At 42.7% G+C, this 15,878-nt stretch overlaps 1 protein-coding gene across 2 annotated transcripts in view; it reads left to right on the forward strand.

Moving 5' to 3' along the window:
• The first annotated feature begins 2,269 nt into the window (after positions 1 to 2,269).
• Positions 2,270 to 15,878, forward strand: part of TOX3 (TOX high mobility group box family member 3) — a 101,929-nt gene continuing 88,320 nt past the window's right edge. Inside the window, exon 1 of one of the 2 annotated variants that reach the window (XM_073307646.1) lies at positions 2,270 to 2,504. In XM_073307646.1, the coding sequence (XP_073163747.1) occupies positions 2,502 to 2,504 (3 nt within the window). In that variant the 5' untranslated portion in view covers positions 2,270 to 2,501. The remainder of the gene's footprint in view (positions 2,505 to 15,878) is intronic. The other variant, XM_073307645.1, reaches the window with a different exon arrangement.

A 15,878-nucleotide genomic window follows, 5' to 3' on the forward strand; every position in this document is an offset into this window, starting at 1 on the left:
CAACTTGTGACTCGATCCAAAAATTATTCAAAATAAAATATTTGTTTCAGGCTCTGATTCAGCAAAACAGCTCAAGTTCAGCTCAATCTTTTACTGTAAAATGCATCTTCAGGTTTTTCTTTGTTAAAGTATCTTAATGTTTTTAGCCTAGGAACAAGTCATTACTCAGCTCTGTATTCTCAAGGGGCGTAAGTCACTTCACTCATATAAAGCCATTTCCCCCCTCTCTTTGTGAGTATGAAGAATGGGTGGGAGGGGTGGATGGGCAGAGAGCCCCACCCCCACTACTCCAACAGCTGCAGACGCTGCATGTCACTTGTGTGGTTCAGTAAGAGCACTAGATCCATGTTAATAAGGGTCCCACCTTTGCTATCTCTTGTGTGCTGACCTATTTGAGGTTTAGGCAGGGGCTCTCTCACTGGCACTCCTTTTTAGCTTCATCCACATTCCACCCGCACTCCACTATCCTTAAGTGGTATGGCAAGACGTAGGGTTCCCATATTTCCCAAAGGGAAAAACAGGACACAGTGTGGGACTGGCCCAAGCTGCTGGCCCGACCACCTACCCCCCCCCCCCAGGGCTGGCATGAGCAGCTTGCCCAAGCCCTGCCTGCCTCCCCACGCATGGCTTAGGTCACTGCTCACCCGATCTCTGCCTGCGTCTCCCCCGCCCCCAGTCCTGCCTCTCCCCTGCGTAGGGGTGGCATCACTGCATGTCTCCCCCCCCCACACACACATTTCTCTGCACTGCACCCCAGGTTTTTGACAAAAGAGGGCATTTGTCCTGTTTTCTCTTGCCAACTGACAAGAACAAACGGGACAGATACCCACTTTTGCCAGAAAAGTCGAGATGGCTGGGACAGGACTTAAAAAAGGGACTGTCCCAGCCAAAATGGAACATATGGTCACCCTAGAGAGATGTAACACTGATCCTGCAACTTACTCCACATAGCGTGGACACCTTTTCCCCACTAAAGTCAAAGGGGTAAAGTGGACACAGGGGTCCACTCAAGCAAAAAAACTTGGAGAACTAAGGCCTTAATACATGTGGAGGGCCCTGCAGTAACCCACATCAGCTGGGTGAAAAAAAAAAGAAAGTTTTAGAGAACGCTTTGCCAAGCAATACCTTTTGCAGGAGGTACTTGCAGTAAGAGACATCAAAATATTTTAGCCTTTCATTTTCTATAATTATTCTGACTTACTTTACTAGTAACAGCCTTGTTTTGGAGAGTCACAAGTTAAGAACTAGAACTGGCCTTGTAATTACATCATGTTCTTTTTGTGAGAACTCCCATAAAAAAAGACTGCAATCTCATTACATAAAGAGATTCTAACACCTTGCCTTCCATTACCACTGGACACCCCATTCTGGATCAATGTGCACAATGGAAGTCACTTAAATTCATAAAAATAACCCAATAAAACATTTAAATGCCAGAGAATAGGCCTTGTAAAAAGAAGGAATTTCTAGTTCAAATCAATGTACAAGATAACACAAAAAGTACAAATGAAAAAGAAAGCCATTGTCACTATTAGTAGTAGGGGTATATTGCATGTCATATGATGATTTGATACATGTGAAGCAAACAACTTACACAAAAATATGTTTTCTTTACCAAGTTGTGTATTTAACAACTTCCTTCTTGAGCAGTTCTGAGTACTGAAGGATATATTCCACAGCTCTTAGTACCTGGCATTGCATATTTATTTTTTCAATGGGAAAACCTGTAATAGTACTAGTAGAGAACACATATACATAATTTACCTGTACACTTTAAACAAGGAAATATCACAATTTTCATCACAGCTCACTTGCCTTTGTTTGAACATGCTTTTTAATGAAAATGTCCCAATCTACCTTGTGAAACATTTAATATTTAGAATATATTCCTTTAAGGTCATCAAAAGAGGCAAAGCTGCAAAACAATGCCTGGTGCTGGAGCATTGTGAGTCTAGTACAAAGGAATGAGGTGATTCTTTCTTTCAGGTCAGAAGGTCAGGCTTCACTGCATTAATTTTGCTGAGTCCCTTTGTTATAAATAACAAACAAGGTCATTTATTTTCACTTCCTTGTTTCTAATTGCATGCATCTCCTTTGGAGTATGAACTCAGTAAACAGGTGGCTGAAATGCTGGGGGGAAAGCTTGAAGCTGTTCCAGAAAAGAGGGCACGTCCCACACTGGTAAAGTGGTTTGATGAGTTAGAGATTTAGTCATAGCAGGATGTGCACCTGCTTGAAAGCAAACACACTTCTGTTTGGCACAGGCAGGTTCATGTAAATTAAGAGAGATTATTTCACTCTGAATGCTGTGTTGATATTTGATCAAATTTAACATTTCAAATATAATCACAGTGTGTATTAATGAAACAAGTTCTTTTCAGCTGATTCTGATTCCCCAGCCCTGCTTCGATGGGTATTACAAATGAATACTATTTTTCCACTGGCTGGGTCTACAAAAAGAATATTTCTCGAGAGGAGAACTTTATCAGAGAATCTTTTTGATGGTAAGTAACTGCATGCACTAAAAATAATATAATAACAAAAAGCTTGGACTTGTGACTGAAAGGCACAAACAAGTCTTATTGATATATTTTTACTCTGAAATTAACTGCCAATGAATTAAAGGAAACTTGTTCAAAATTAAAATGTCTGGTTTATCTGTTTTGAGCCAAATGTTCAGCTATCCTATGCTCAGTCTCTAAATGGGCTCATGTGCATATGAAAATGCAGTGAATGTTTAAATTAGAAGCTGCTTTTTGCAGATATAAAATCCTTACCTATACATAAGGTACGGAGCATTTCTTGAGACATACTGTGGGCTGTCAACTCCCATTGATTTTAGAGGCAGTTGATGGCATTCAGAACTGGGTCCCAGATTGTACTCTCAGTGGATGAAAAAAGGGCTCTTTTTCCAAGGATATCCAATTTCCACTAGGAATGGGAGCATCATCTCCCTGTCCCTGGGCTCTGTGGTGAAGCCCTCTGCAAGCTTAGGAAACTGTGTGTGGGAAGAGGGCAGGCTGAGGTAGGAAGAGGGGCTGGGGAAAGAGAAAGGAAAAGAATATGTTTTACAAATCAACCTAGACAGGATAAACAAACACTTTTTTCATTTTAGTCACTTCATTTTAAAAGGCAAGGTGTAAACCACATGGAAAATTCTTCGTTGATTACTTAGGCTGCTGTAAGAGTCAATGTCACTGAAATAGTTTTTTATTGTAGAGCATTGTATTTAGCAGTGAACCTGGAGGATTTTTCAAAACATATTTAATTGGTTTGCTTTTGCTCTTGGCTGTATTGTTCAGTGTTACATGTGCGTGGTAGTGGGGGCAGCCCTTTAAGAACAGAGTGTGGCGCTTGACTAAATGTGAATTTGCAGAGTCTGAGAGCACTGGGTGAAATCTGCCTTCAGCTCCAGAGGGTGGAAGACCCAGCCTTCTGAAGCAGCAGAAAAAATCAGTGTCACTCTGTCTGGAGTGGCTCCCAACCATCAAAGGGCAGAAACCCCAAACTGGTGGTATGTTCTATAATTAGTAACCCAGTAACAAGTGTGAACACCTAAAGCTCTATAACAGTCTTACCATGGAGTCACAGACAGTCCCCGTAAATATTCCAGACTATCTTGCCACCCAGCAAGTTGGACTATGTGATAGATCGGGGTTCTCAAACTGGGGGTCGGGACTCCTCAGGGGGTCAACAGGTTCTTTCATGGGGGGGTCGTGAGCTGTCAGCCTCCACCCCCAAAACACGCTTTGCCTCCAGCATTTATAATGGTGTTAAATATATTAAAAGTGTTTTTGAATTTATAAGGAGGGGTCGCACTCAGAGGCTTTCTATGTGAAAGGGGTCACCAGTACAAAAGTTTAAGAACCACTGTGATAGATGGACACTAAAGACTAAAAATCACAACAGTATTCCAAAGGACCAGTCACTTACCCCAGATCAATTGTACTCAGATCTCAATCCTGTAGCCAATCCTGTAATAATCTAACTAAAGCTTTTTTAATTAAGAAAAGAAATAAGAGCTATTTACAAGATTAAAGCGGGTAAGCATACACACAAATAAGGTATAATGTTAAGTTCAAAAGATAACAGAAGCTTCTGTAATAAGCAAACTTTTATGTCCTTCGGGCTAACTCAAGCCAAGCAGCTTGGGGATTTCTTGCTTATGTCTATGAATCTTTGCCCCTCAGAGTTCAGACAGCATAAAGAAGAGGTGGGCAACCTGTGGCCCGTCAGGGTAATTTGCTGGCAGGCAGCTCCCAGTGGCTGCGGTTTGCCATTCCTGGCCCATGGGAGCTGTGGGAGGCGGCAGCCAGCACATCCCTGTGGCCTGCGCAGCTTCCCGCAGCTCCCATTGGCTGGGAACAGTGAACCGCAGCCACTGGGAGCTGCGGGTGGCTGTGCTTGCGGACGGTCAATGTAAACAAACTGTCTTGCGGCCCGCCAGCAGAATACCCTGATGGGCTGCAGGTTGCCCGCCACTGGCATAAAGAGACCTCAATTCCTTCTGGTCAGGGATTTTATCCCCTACCTCAAGTAAAAGCTGATGGGATGAGCGTGCCTGTAGGCAACCTTTTTGTGGGTGGTATGACATGGTGTACCTGCCCCGCGCCAGCCCCGAAAGGGTTAGCTTTGCAGACTGAGGAAGCCCCACCCCTCCAACTCTGCTGGGCATGCTTAGCCTGGAGGCAGAATATAAAGTGAAGCAGCCCAATCCAGTCTGGGAAGGCTGCTGGAAGGGGAGGATGCAGACTGCAGGCACTCTCCAGAGAGCTGCTACAAGCTCCGAGTACAGAGCCACGGCACGCAGCGCTCCAGATGGACTCCAGACTGCCTGACAAGCCTGGAGAAGAGATTGCGCTGGCAGGAGCTACGCCACCTGAGGACCCCAGAGACCCGGGGGAACCGTGGAGCATCGCCGAGGGGGAAAGGGTCGGAAGCAGCCCAGGGACTAAGACTCTTCTCCAGGGAGTGAACTGGGGAACTGGTCAGCACGTTTTGGGAGGATCCCCACTGACTTGGTGGTGGGCACCCCTACCACTGCCAGGGCTGGGACTTTGAGGAGTGGGGAGGGGCCAAGTCCCCCTACCCTGGGTGTCACCCCCCCAAGTGGCGCCCACTTCCCCAGTGGGCCAATAGGCCACACAATCCTACAGAGGTGGGTTACTCTATTGACTCTGGCCACAGGGCCCCGCTGCCACATTTGATAATTAGGGTCACGAACGAGGGACCTAACCAGCTGTTATACAGGTTTTTTCCCCTTTCTCCTCCTCATATGTGACCCAGCATCCGTGACGGGGTGTACCTACCTGCGACAGGTGGGAGGGAGAAATCAACAATTCTTTGTTCCATAATGGCACATTTGGATTCAACAGTCCTACTTGACTGGCAAAAGATAACACCTCCTGGCGTAAACTAATATTTCACACTTGGTAATGTTTCTCTCCTGACTACAGGGAATTTACAGTTTTAATAAACATTTTTATAGTTACAGAGCAAACATTGAAGCCTTCCCCTGTAATGTGGGATACAGTAGAAATAATACATGCAGCATCCTACAAGCATTCCATAAAGTCTAAATACATTGTTACGACTCTAATATCTATTTTGATAATGCTAACACACATTAACACAGGTGAGCCAGACCGGTTTCCAGCTATACATTTGTAAGTTACTTATGTAAAAAATTCTGTGCACAATATTTTAAAATTCTGCATTTTTATTTGTCACAATATAATCCTGCTAGTTACAATTATTTTGGTAATATATACCTGTCAGTAAGTATGTCTGTAACAACACAGACAACGAAAAAGATTCAAGAAATGTCACTAAGCTGGGGCTCCCGCTGTCAACCCCACCATGTGTGGGGCTAACAGCCCAGACACCCAGAGCCCGCCATGCACAGGGCTGAAATTTGTGATTTCCACCAAAAGGAAGCATTTTGGTTGAAATCACGAATTCTGCGGGGAAAAAATAGAATTCTGCAGGGATCATTAATTCTGCACAAATTCTGCACTGTGTAGTGGTGCAGAATTCCCCCAGGAGTAGTAAGTGTTCAGTGAGCTCGGGGACCTTGGCATGAGCTGGGATCTGGTTTCCAGCATCAGTAAGAATTAGAGTTAATAAAGTTACTCTTTAAAAAAACAGGCCTTGTTCTTGAAGGTACAACAATGTGTTTAAAAGATTATATTCGAGTGCTGTGTGGGTCCCTAGATTGCCCTTTTAGGAAATGGGGCCCCAAGTCAGAAAAGCACTTAAGCACATGCTTAAGTCACTCTCTATTAAAAGACCCCTAAGCTCATGCTTAACTTTAAACATTTTTCAAATTAGGTCTTATTATCTCTTACTTATATTGTGGAAGCACCTAGGACAGAGGTGGGCAAACTACGGCCTGCAGGCCACATCTGGCCCACGGGACCGTCCTGCCTGGCCCTGAGCTACCGGCCAGGCAGGCTAGCCCCGGCCCCTCCCCCACTGTCTCCCCTCCCCCATAGTTATGCCGCCACATGGGCAGCATGGCTTGTGCCCGCCTACCTTCCAGGCTTTCCAATAAGCCTGTCCTGCCGCTCTGAGCAGCATGGTAAGGGGGTGGGGGGAGGGGGTTTGGTTGAGGGGCTGGAGGCCCCGGGGGGCAGTCAGGGGACAGGGGGTGGTTGGATGGCGTGGAGGTTTGCGGGGGCAGTCAGGAGACAGAGAGCAGGGGGGATTGGGTAGGGAGTGGGGTCCTGGGAGGGGGCGGTCAGGGGACAAGGAGTGGGGGGGGTTGGATGGGTTGGGAGTCACAGGGGGCCTGTCAGGGGATGGGGGTGTGGATAGGGGTCGGGGCAGTCAGGGGACAGGGAGCAGGGGGGGTTGGATGGGGGTGGGTTCCCGGGGGGGCGGTTAGGGGAGGTGGGTCCCAGGAGGGGGTGGTCAGGGGACAAGGAGCAGGGCGGGTTGGATGGGTCAGAGGTTCTGAGGGGGGCAGTTAGGGGGCGGGAAGAGGGAGGGGGCGGATAGGGGGTGGGGGCCAGGTTGCTTGATGAGGCACAGCCTTCCCTACCCGGCCTTCCATACCGTTTTGCAACCCTGATGTGGCTCTCGGGCCAAAAAGTTTACCCATCCCTGATCTAGGAGCTCCAGCCATGGACCAGAACCCAATTGTGCTAGGCACTATACAAACACAAAACAAAAAGATGGTATATAAAGTAAAACAACACGTTCTTATAGTATTTCTGTAATACATGAGTCAATGTGATATTTTCCATTATAAAAAGTTATAAAGTTAATCTTTGCTGAAGCACACTTCTTTGTTATATTCTATGAACACAGTTTTAAGTCCTATTTTCTTTTTATTTATTTTTCCAAGGAGGGATGAATCATGTTTGTCTTCTGTATTTCTTGCTATCTTAGAGAGTCCTTTTCACTGGAAATTTTCACAAGCAACATCTCATTTAATTCTCAAAAAAAAAAAAAAAAAAAAAGAAGTGTTTCAGATTTGCAGATGAATATATCTTATCGGAAAATTCAATAAAAAGAAACTGGGTATCTTGCTATTTGCTTTTGCATACTTTGTTCACTTTTTAATTTGATGCACTAATAACTCCATTATGCTATGTCCCAAACTCAATTGTAGCAAGTACTTACAGAGTAAAGTGTTTTCTTTGTCTAATTCCCAGCTAATAAGAACCATGCTACTACTAATAAAGGAGTTATTAAAGATTTATAATCTCAGAAGGCTACGTCATTAATTAGGAGACCTAAAAGGATAACTACTGAGTCCTTAAGAAGACCACTTCCAATTATTGACTAGATTTTACTCCAGTCCTGCCCCAATAAAATTGTGCTTGTGGGCAGTCTCACCAGATATGAATAAATCTTATATTTTCACATCTTCTCGAGCACTGGTCACTGGTGGTTTTTATAATTTTTTTTAAACTGTGTTGGAGCAAGATACCATTAATACAACCTCTTAATAAAACATTATTCCTTTAGAATGGTACTGTGAAGGCGTGCATAGACCTCACATGGACCAGGAAGGTGACAGAGAGGCCCTGGTGGTAGGGCTAGCCACATCTCTCCAGGCCTGTCAATCTTGAATGAAAGGGAGGAAACTACAATAAGCAGGGGAGAGTATGGAGCAGGATTGCCCTGAACAGCAGACAGCAACGGTGACTCCTGAAGCTGTGGAGGGAACTCCTAGCCAGGAGACCTTCACCCCAACCCTGACGAGAGTGCAGCAAATTCCCAGGGTAAGACAGAAAGGCTGAGCCTGACTCAGAGGCCCTTCCAGAGGATTTTTTCCAAGCCCTCCTAAGGTGGTGCTGGATAGTTAGCAACATTGTATACTTGCCACTCCCCTCTTTGCTGGGGCCACAGGGTGGAAGTATCCCCGAATACATTAGAATTTGTGACTTTCATTTTGATTCCCCATCCAGAGAGACTTAAAAAGGCTCACAAAGGGCAGAGCCCCACCCCTTGAAAGTGGGGCCTGTTTTGAAATCACCCAGTATAGATAATTGGGCATGGTCAGATCCTCCCACCTTCTGAGGGAGGAATCACCTAAGACTCCATTACAGGTACACATGGCAGACGATCATTCCTTAATGAGTATTTCTCTAAGATTTTTTCCTCTATCTCTTCCTCTATCCCCTTTATATATTTTGCTCAAATGTTTGTCTGTTTGTGAGATGGTACAATTCTAAACCAGTTCCTGTATAGCTAGTGACCTTTCTCTTAAAATGCTGTTTACTAGTTTTATGACAAATATAGTATCGGAGCTGTAAATGTTGGTAGAAGGGTAGTGTTGCAGATCCAAACTGGTCTTTAATTTCTTGGAAATTCATTAGAACGTCTCCATGATACAACTGAATTAAAGGTAGGTTTACCAAACTAGTTTCTTAGGATGAGTAAGAGTGGGACATGATCAAACCATGTGATGTGTCTTTCAACTAATTGCATGAAAATGTATAATGGAAAGTGTACGTGAGTATATTTCATGCAGGCAGGAGAAAAAAGTGTAGACTTTGTAATTCAGATGTAAAGTTCACCAGCTGTCTCTAAGACTTTATAAGTGAATTTAAGTAAAATAATTCTTTCAATAATCAACTTTTGGTTCTAGAGTACAATTAAAGTACCTGCCAATGATAAGTACTCCTTTTTTAAACTTGTGTAGAATATTAAAGAAGTTCAAGAAGAATTTGGTCTGCCCTTTATTAGGAACATATATGTTCCTCTTGATAAACATATTTCTCATTTAATTTCATTTAAAAAGTAGATTTTTTTTAAAGAGACCTGTCTCTCTTTTCTTTCAACAATTTATATAGATTATATTCCATACCTGGGCATACATAAATGAATAGCACACCCACACCCTAATTTTTAATTGATGCAGAAGAAAAAATATGCATGACAAAACCAACTGACTCTAAAAGAAGCATTTTGTCCACTTTAAAATGTGCCTCCTTCAAGAAGGGGCTACCTATTGGGCTACACTTCCTTAATTTCAGTTAAAGCCTTTACAACATTATTGAGACCTTTAATATTAATCCAAGTAACCATAATCAAATTAGCCATTCCAGTCATTTGCTTTCTTGAATAAGTTAATTTTTACATTAGTTTCTAATTTTTGTTGTTGTTGTTTTGTTTTCAGCTCTGAGGTCAGTCCTGTGGTCCTTATCCCACAAAAAATATATGCTGGTATGGCAGAGTACCGTACATAAGACAGTATGTAGACAATAGCAACAGAATATTCACTCTGCCAAAAAGTAATTTTATACTTTATTATATTACAGATAGGTTAATTTTGAAGGTGTATGGAACAGAGTTTTAAAGAAGTAGGAAACTTTTTACTATAAAATACCAGTAGCAGTCTGTGCTCCAAAGACGGTAAATAACTTGAAATAATATTTTTCTGCCTTAACATGGTTAGAAATGTCAGATGTGAGCTGAGATGATGAAATAATTCAGACAAATAAAAACAAACATGATCCTTCCACACAAAAATTAAAATAAACATTTTTAGAAATTTGAAAACAATCAATAACTTTGATTTTTTTTCCAGTTTCACAAACTTCTGCACTTCCTGATTTTGGCAAAGACCATAAGAAATGGAATTTCCACTAACCACATACATCACTTTTGCCTCTGAAGCAATTACAGTATCACAATATTGTGTATTTTAAGTAAAGTGTTATAATAATAACAACACTTGGCTCTTGTATGACCTTTTTCATTCGTAGATGTCAACTGGATTGTAAGTATCATTAGTCCCAATTTACAGATGTGGATACTGAAGCAAATAGAGGTTAACTGACTTGTTCAAGATCAAACTGTAGACTAGCAACAAACCCATGATTAGAACCCACCTGTCCTGGCTCCTGGGCCACTCTGCCTCCATAATAAAATACCATGTTTACTGCAACACCCTGGGCGGTGAATGTTGAGTGTTTAATGGTGCCCACTGTACCTGGGACAATTGTGTTGAGAAGAAGCATCGATATCAATGAATATCTGATTCAAATTCATGTTAATGGTAAAAATGGTCTCTTATCAGACTCATTGTTTTGGAAGGAGGGAGCCTACTTCCTGTCATCAGTTTCATTTAGAAGTGCCAGCTGACCCTAAGATCTGATGAGAAAGTGGCATGGCCATGATTAAGATAAACTGTGATGAATTAAAATGCTGTTAATCATATCAACTCAAAAGTCAGCATGATAACTGTTATTTCATGGGATGAATCAAAATATTATTGATTCTCAGCTGTTGTTCTGGTAAGATTGCCATCTGGCTGGTTTTTAACCGGCCTGGCTGGGGAAGAACTGCCAGGGTTTTTTTTGCCCTTTTCCTGCTCCCCCACCCTGAGAGTGACAGGGAAGAAATGCTCAGCAGAGACTTCCCATGAGCTTATCCTTTTCAGAGCTGAGCCTCCCTTGGAGGATTGGGCTGCCTTCCCCTCCTTCCCAGCATGCTCCGGGATCAGCCAGACTCTGTAGCCTCCAACTCAGTAAGAGAAATGGGGGTGGGGAGTTGGTTGTGGGGCCACCTTCCCTGCTGGCTGCTTGTGTATTTGACAGGGGACCAGAGCCACCTTCATCCCCAGTTGGACACGGGCTCGGACTCAGAGTGCAGCAAGGCCTTGAACCACCCCCAGCCTCCCGCACCTGCACAGCCATCTGCATGAGGAGGGCAGAAAAGGGTCAGGCTGATGGTGGTAGGACACCTAAGAGGGGAAGGGGAGGGTCAGGCTGGTGGTGGAGGGGAGGCCAATAGCCGTGTTGTCTTCATTTTGGAGGTGGCAACCTTATGTTCTTGATAAGTAGATTATATGTCTGATCCAAAGCCCATTGCAATCAACAGGAAGGAGTCTTTCCACTGACTTCAATGGGCTTAGGCCCTAAGCAGGTTAGTTAGTAGCTCACCTTGGTGCTGTCCTTCTCTTGCCGTTTTTTACATCTTGTACTCCCTGTTCCTCTCTTGCTGCTCTGTGAATTGTTTGATGGTTGATGGGACTGTGATACCCTCCCTTGAAGGACAACATCAGAGCTTGATCACTCACCTGAATCGCCATCTTCTTCCAAGTAAGATGGAGAATCAGAGGTAAGTCAGTCTAACAGTAGCCTCTCTAACAGCCAAAAACAATGGATAATAACACCTATCATGTGATGGGGGTATCAGTCTTTTGTAACTCTGTCCCATATCATGAGAGTGAGGCAAAGAAATCATCTCTTAACAACACTCCTGTGAGTTACAGCCTTATTACAGTCAAAACCACTCTCTCTGCCCTATTTCTTCTCCCCTTCCTCTTCACTTTCCTCATCCTCTTTTCCCCACCCTAATTTTTCCTCTCTTTTTTTCTCTCCCTTCTCCCAGTGTGGTGATTGTAACATCAGACGGAAATCACCAGTGGAATGGTTCATTCAAGTTGCTGTATTTGCACAATACTGTATTGAAGTTCTGATTACTGGGTGGGTTCGGGGGGTACTGGCTCCAGGTCCAGGGTGAGAAACAGTTCCTGGCTGTCGGGAAAACAGGTTTCTCCGCTTGCTTGCTGTGAGCTATCTACAACCTCATCATCATCATCATCTTCTTCGTCCCCAAAACCTGCTTCCGTATTGCCTCCATCTCCATTGAAGGAGTCAAACAACACGGCTGGGGTAGTGGCGGCTGAACCCCCTAAAATGGCATGCAGCTCATCATAGAAGCGGCATGTTTGGGGCTCTGACCCGGAGCGGCCGTTCGCCTCTCTGGTTTTCTGGTAGGCTTGCCTCAGCTCCTTCAGTTTCATGCGGCACTGCTTCGGGTCCCTGTTATGGCCTCTGTTCTTCATGCCCTGGGAGATTTTGACAAAGGTTTTGGCATTTCGAAAACTGGAACGGAGTTCTGATAGCACGGATTCCTCTCCCCATACAGCGATCAGATCCCATACCTCCTGTTCGGTCCATGCTGGAGCTCTTTTGCGATTCTGGGACTCCATCATGGTCACCTCTGCTGATGAGTTCTGCATGGTCACCTGCAGCTTGCCACGCTGGCCAAACAGGAAATGAGATTCAAAAGTTCGCAGTTCTTTTCCTGTCTACCTGGCCAGTGCATCTGAGTTGAGAGTGCTGTCCAGAGCGGTCAAAATGGAGCACTCTGGGATAGCTCCCGGAGGCCAATACCGTCGAATTGTGTCCACAGTACCCCAAATTCGAGCCGGCAAGGCCAATTTAAGCGCTAATCCACTTGTCAGGGGTGGAGTAAGGAAATCGATTTTAAGAGCCCTTTAAGTCGAAATAAAGGGCTTCATCGTGTGGACGGGTGCAGGTTTACATCGATTTAATGCTTATAAATTCGACCTAAAGTCCTAGTGTAGACCATGGCTAAGGTTGTAAGTGTGTAAATGCTAGACAGATGGCATGGACTACTCTTTTGGATTGTGCATAGGATAGAACTAGGAACTCTTGAGGTCTACTATAATCCTGGCTCCACTATTAACTCATTGTGTCCTTGGTTAAGTCACCTTAATCTCTGTATCACAATTTCTGTGATTGAAAAAGAAGGATAATGCTCGCATCTCACAGTATTGTATCCATTTTACAAAAGGAGAAACTGAGGAGCAGAGGTTAAATGACTTGTAGAAAGTCTCACAGAGAATAATAAAAAGGTCACCGGATATAGCCGATGAACAGTCCTGATTTTCTGTGCTTTTCTCTGATTCTAGACATACTGCTTCCCCACGTCTACTACTGCATGGAAAACATACTTGCCAGCGATGTAACAAAACCAACTGGACTTGGAACATGAGGGTTTACAGATTTAAGTCAAAGATACCGTTTTTTTAGGCGGGAGTGAATTTATATGTGCATATTTTTGTAATATATCTGTTACTGATTCATTTAAATACATTTTCTGTGCTTTCCATAGACCAGGAGTCTGAGTGTTCTTTATGGCTAATTGATTTGTGATGATGATGACAATTCAGAAGAAAGTTTAGCTGAGGATGGAACAGAGTCATATCTTATGTGATACCTCAGACTTAATAATTGTTGGCATTACTAGATTTAGATTATACTACTACCAAAAGGGTACATTTCAAAAAGTTTCTTCAAATTCAAGGCTGGTGGGTTTCAAAGGAAATCCGTGGCAAGAGTATTCCATTTTCTGCAGAAAGATGCTTACTTTATTACACCATGAAAAGAATGGAACATGCACTTAAAATGACCAATAATTCATAAATACAACTGCTCTGAAAGAAAAAAGAAAGTAGAATTTCAAAGTAATGGATCTGTTAGAGGATATGAAAGTGAATAACCAGAGTGAAATTTACTGGGCCTCTTTAAGATTAAATATATAAAATGATAGAAATGCTGGGGACCACATTCTGTCCTTAGATAAACCAATGAGATCAATATGGTTTGGCTGTGTATGTAGCCATTAAAAGTGTAGCAGGAATTATTCAATTTATCTCAAGAACTTGAAGAGATGTTGAGAAAATAAACCCCTTACATACCTGTTTTATTTTCAAAATTGTTAAATTCTCCATGGAACAATATCTCATACAAACATAATGCTTTGTTCTAAAAGAAAGGTAATAAGCATGCATCCTAGTTTCCATTCCTTTCACCTTAAAATGGTCCTTTGCTCTCACTTGATCAATTATCACTGTCACTAGAAATTCATACTTACATCCTGTGACTAACTAGAAATGATTGAAAACTGGAATTTTTATTCTGTGCAAAAAGCCATATTTTCTAAATTTCCTGTGAAACAAAATTTTTGAACATTTTTTTTCTTTCAAATCAATTGAAATGTTTTATTTCAATAAAATCAAAACATTTTGTTGTAATTTTCACTTTTTAAAAATATTGTATTATAATTTATAAAAAAAATTTAGTTGAAATAGACCTGTTCCATTGGACATTTTTCAGTCAACTCTCGCCACAATTAGACTCCTGGGGACAAATCATGCTCACCTTAGTTATGCAAGTCCCACTGTATTCAGTGGAAATATGCCTATACACTGGCTTCATAAAAATCGTATAAAAGCAGAATAAGGCACTTAGGGAGTTGCCCTCAGATTTGTGATAGTCTCTCAGAAAAGCTGCTTGTCATAAATAATGTGTGGAGTCACAGCTAAGAAGCGACTTTTCCTACCTTGCATAAATGTCTTCTAGGAGTATAGCCTCCAAGTGAATAGACAGATTTTGGTGCTTGCACTTGTTAAGCCTCATTCAAAATTCTTCTCTCCTCTAGAAATTGAGTTGCCATCCCTGTCTACCTATCATTTTTCTGTCAATGTTGTTTGTAGATGAGATCTCCAAGAACATTTTACATTCTGAAGGGCTGTATGAATTCTGGAATAGGCTCTGCACTTCTGCTATTTTTTTCATTTGGCAAATGACTTATTTGTCTCATGAGTGTAAATATTTTTGCTACATGGTACATGTTGCCTATGACTGCACTGTATACACACCATGCACATTTCAACCATTGTTTGCTTCTAGCATCAAAGTATGCTGTTAGTTTTGATTCGTTGGAGGTTTGAAGTTGGCATACACTGACTGAACCAGAAGCTGATTACAGTATTTGGATGAGCATATCTTGTTGCTCTGTTAAGGCACTTGTGTGCTCATATAAAAGGTGTATGGCCTTACTTATACATGTAATAGGTAAGTAAAGATGCACCTCCATGCCATGTTCGATTTTTGGATTCAGAAGCTTGTTTTTGGGCTAGACAACTTTTTTTGCCTCATGCCATGCCTCTCTGGGATCAGTGTAGAATAAGGTGCAGGGATCTCAGCACTGAAGTCTTTCAACTGGGAGGTTGCAGTAGCTCAAGGCAACCATTACCTCCCCTCTACTGGGATGTCTGCAGTCAACATGTTGATGGCTCTGGCTGAGGGGAGTCTATGGAAAGGTTGTTGGGGTGACATGCTGATTCCCGCGGCATCCCAGATGGAGCTTAAAAGTTTTCCTCTTACGTGGACTCTATGAGAAGGAATCATGGGTGCTGTCATTTGGATTTCCCTGTGCTAGCAGGAGTGAATCGAGCCACAGGATGTAACCAATATTAAACTGATAAGAGCACAACTGGGACAATGTCCCCTTTTTAAAATCCTGTGTGTCTTTCAGGTGTGTGCAAAAATTAATTTAGGACACATTTTGATTGGTGCTGGTAATTTCATTTACTGTTTACAGCCCAATCTGCCTATACAATGAAAAATGGATCATCTTCTTGCTCACACACACATGTACATACGCATACATATATAAGACCTGCCTACATTTGGTTATGAAATGATATAATGGGGAAGCTTGTCAGTTTGGACTGTGCAATGGACTTTAATTGGTGGGCCAGGGTTCCAGTTGTATGGATATCTCCTATAGCTGTAGTTCAGGACTCAGCCACACAGATATCT

Source organism: Lepidochelys kempii, chromosome 12 (genome assembly GCF_965140265.1).
Source record: "Lepidochelys kempii isolate rLepKem1 chromosome 12, rLepKem1.hap2, whole genome shotgun sequence".
NCBI lineage: Eukaryota > Metazoa > Chordata > Testudines > Cheloniidae > Lepidochelys > Lepidochelys kempii.